This window comes from Penaeus monodon, chromosome 33, assembly GCF_015228065.2.
Source record: "Penaeus monodon isolate SGIC_2016 chromosome 33, NSTDA_Pmon_1, whole genome shotgun sequence".
Taxonomy (NCBI): domain Eukaryota; kingdom Metazoa; phylum Arthropoda; class Malacostraca; order Decapoda; family Penaeidae; genus Penaeus; species Penaeus monodon.
The window spans coordinates 10,618,647-10,620,151 of NC_051418.1; the positions used below are offsets into that span (position 1 = coordinate 10,618,647).

Below are 1,505 nucleotides of genomic sequence, written 5' to 3' on the forward strand. Positions count from 1 at the left end.
AATAAATCAAATTCTGCCGCCATATTTGTACTAAAGATATATTATTTCTTGGATATTACAATATCTATGATAAATCTTGACACATGTGGCGCAGTGAATTTTAATTGCTTCTTTGGGATACGATAAACCAAACAATCATATGTTTCACCGATTGTCAAATTATATTTATTCTCGAACGCAACGGAAATGTAAACAAACCCAATACAAATTCCGCTGCAGACGGCGATGGTGTTGTACGATGTGTATAAGCGTCCACTGGTCGTTGTGCATAAGACCAGTGTATGTTCAAAAGCTACACTGTTCTTAATTCTCTGCATTTTGTTAACAGTTATATCGCCGTTCTTGATTGTGTATCGCAGCCAGGGTGAGTTGCAACTTGAGTGATGTAAATTAGAGATGGGATTTCTTTACCGATGGAGACGAACCTGTCATTTAGTTGTCATTTGTGCTTATATAACATATATTAGGTCTCAAGACGTTTAGATCACACATTAACTCTTAGACTGTCAAGTTCATATACCAAAATAACCAAGGGAGAAAACTCATACTTGTCATATCATTTCATGGCTTCGTAAAATTCTTTTGAGGCAGGAATGGATACGGTGACATTTCGGCTAATATACAGTAAGTAATGGAATATAAAATAAAACAGCTTGGGTTAGGGTACACTTTCATCATAAATATGCAGTTGATTTAAATGGTTTAGGTTACATTAAAGAGTCTTAATAGCATCTAGATTCGCCTTCCTTTGGCCAAGTAATAACATTTAGGATTCCCTCTGTATTTAAATGCTAGCTTTAAAATTTTCTTATGTTAATAATGGAGAATAAATTACATATTTATATTCAAGGAGACTATATAGTTGCTATTATAATTACAGGTTTCCAAAAATAGAAAGGGTTGAAGTAAAGAACTTCATCATAACCATAGATCCTGAGCATTAAGTTGACATCCTGCAGATTTTTTTGAAGCTCAAAATGGATGAGTCCCATACAGCACAGCCATTTGAACAGACTTCCAGTTGGTTTTAAGAGCTTGATTACCTTTTAACATATCTTCAGTTGACTGAACTCTTTGTTCTAACATTTCCATTGCTTCATGAAAATGTCTAGAGAACTATAAATCTAGTAGTGGAATAATTCTCATAAAGATCAGAGGATAAATAGCAATAGAAAACTAAAATCAATTTGGCCAAATAGTGTGACTGCTTTCTGTTATTTATAGATATATAGATACCTATAGATAGACTTGAGATGTATGTATATAGCGTTATGCATATTAAAATATTTATAACAAATTTTGTCATTCCAAGTAATAGTATTTTACATGTTATTAACTATGAATATAAAAAAATATGTTTTTCATCTTGTGGATAATTTTTTTCTTTTTCATTAGTATAAACTGAATGAGATCATAGGATCTTGAAATGACAGGGTTATCTGTTAATAGCTGTTTTAAGAATAAGTATAGTTACAGTTCAGATATATATCTAGATAGATCCAAAT

The 1,505-nt window shown here is 31.8% G+C and overlaps 1 protein-coding gene across 1 annotated transcript in view; it reads left to right on the forward strand.

Annotated features, from left to right (window-relative positions):
- The first annotated feature begins 187 nt into the window (after positions 1-187).
- The window catches only part of LOC119594005 (transmembrane protein 231-like), a 6,415-nt gene continuing 5,097 nt past the window's right edge, over positions 188-1,505 (forward strand). Inside the window, exon 1 of the mRNA XM_037943033.1 lies at positions 188-364. Within this exon, the coding sequence (XP_037798961.1) occupies positions 226-364 (139 nt within the window). The 5' untranslated portion in view covers positions 188-225. The remainder of the gene's footprint in view (positions 365-1,505) is intronic.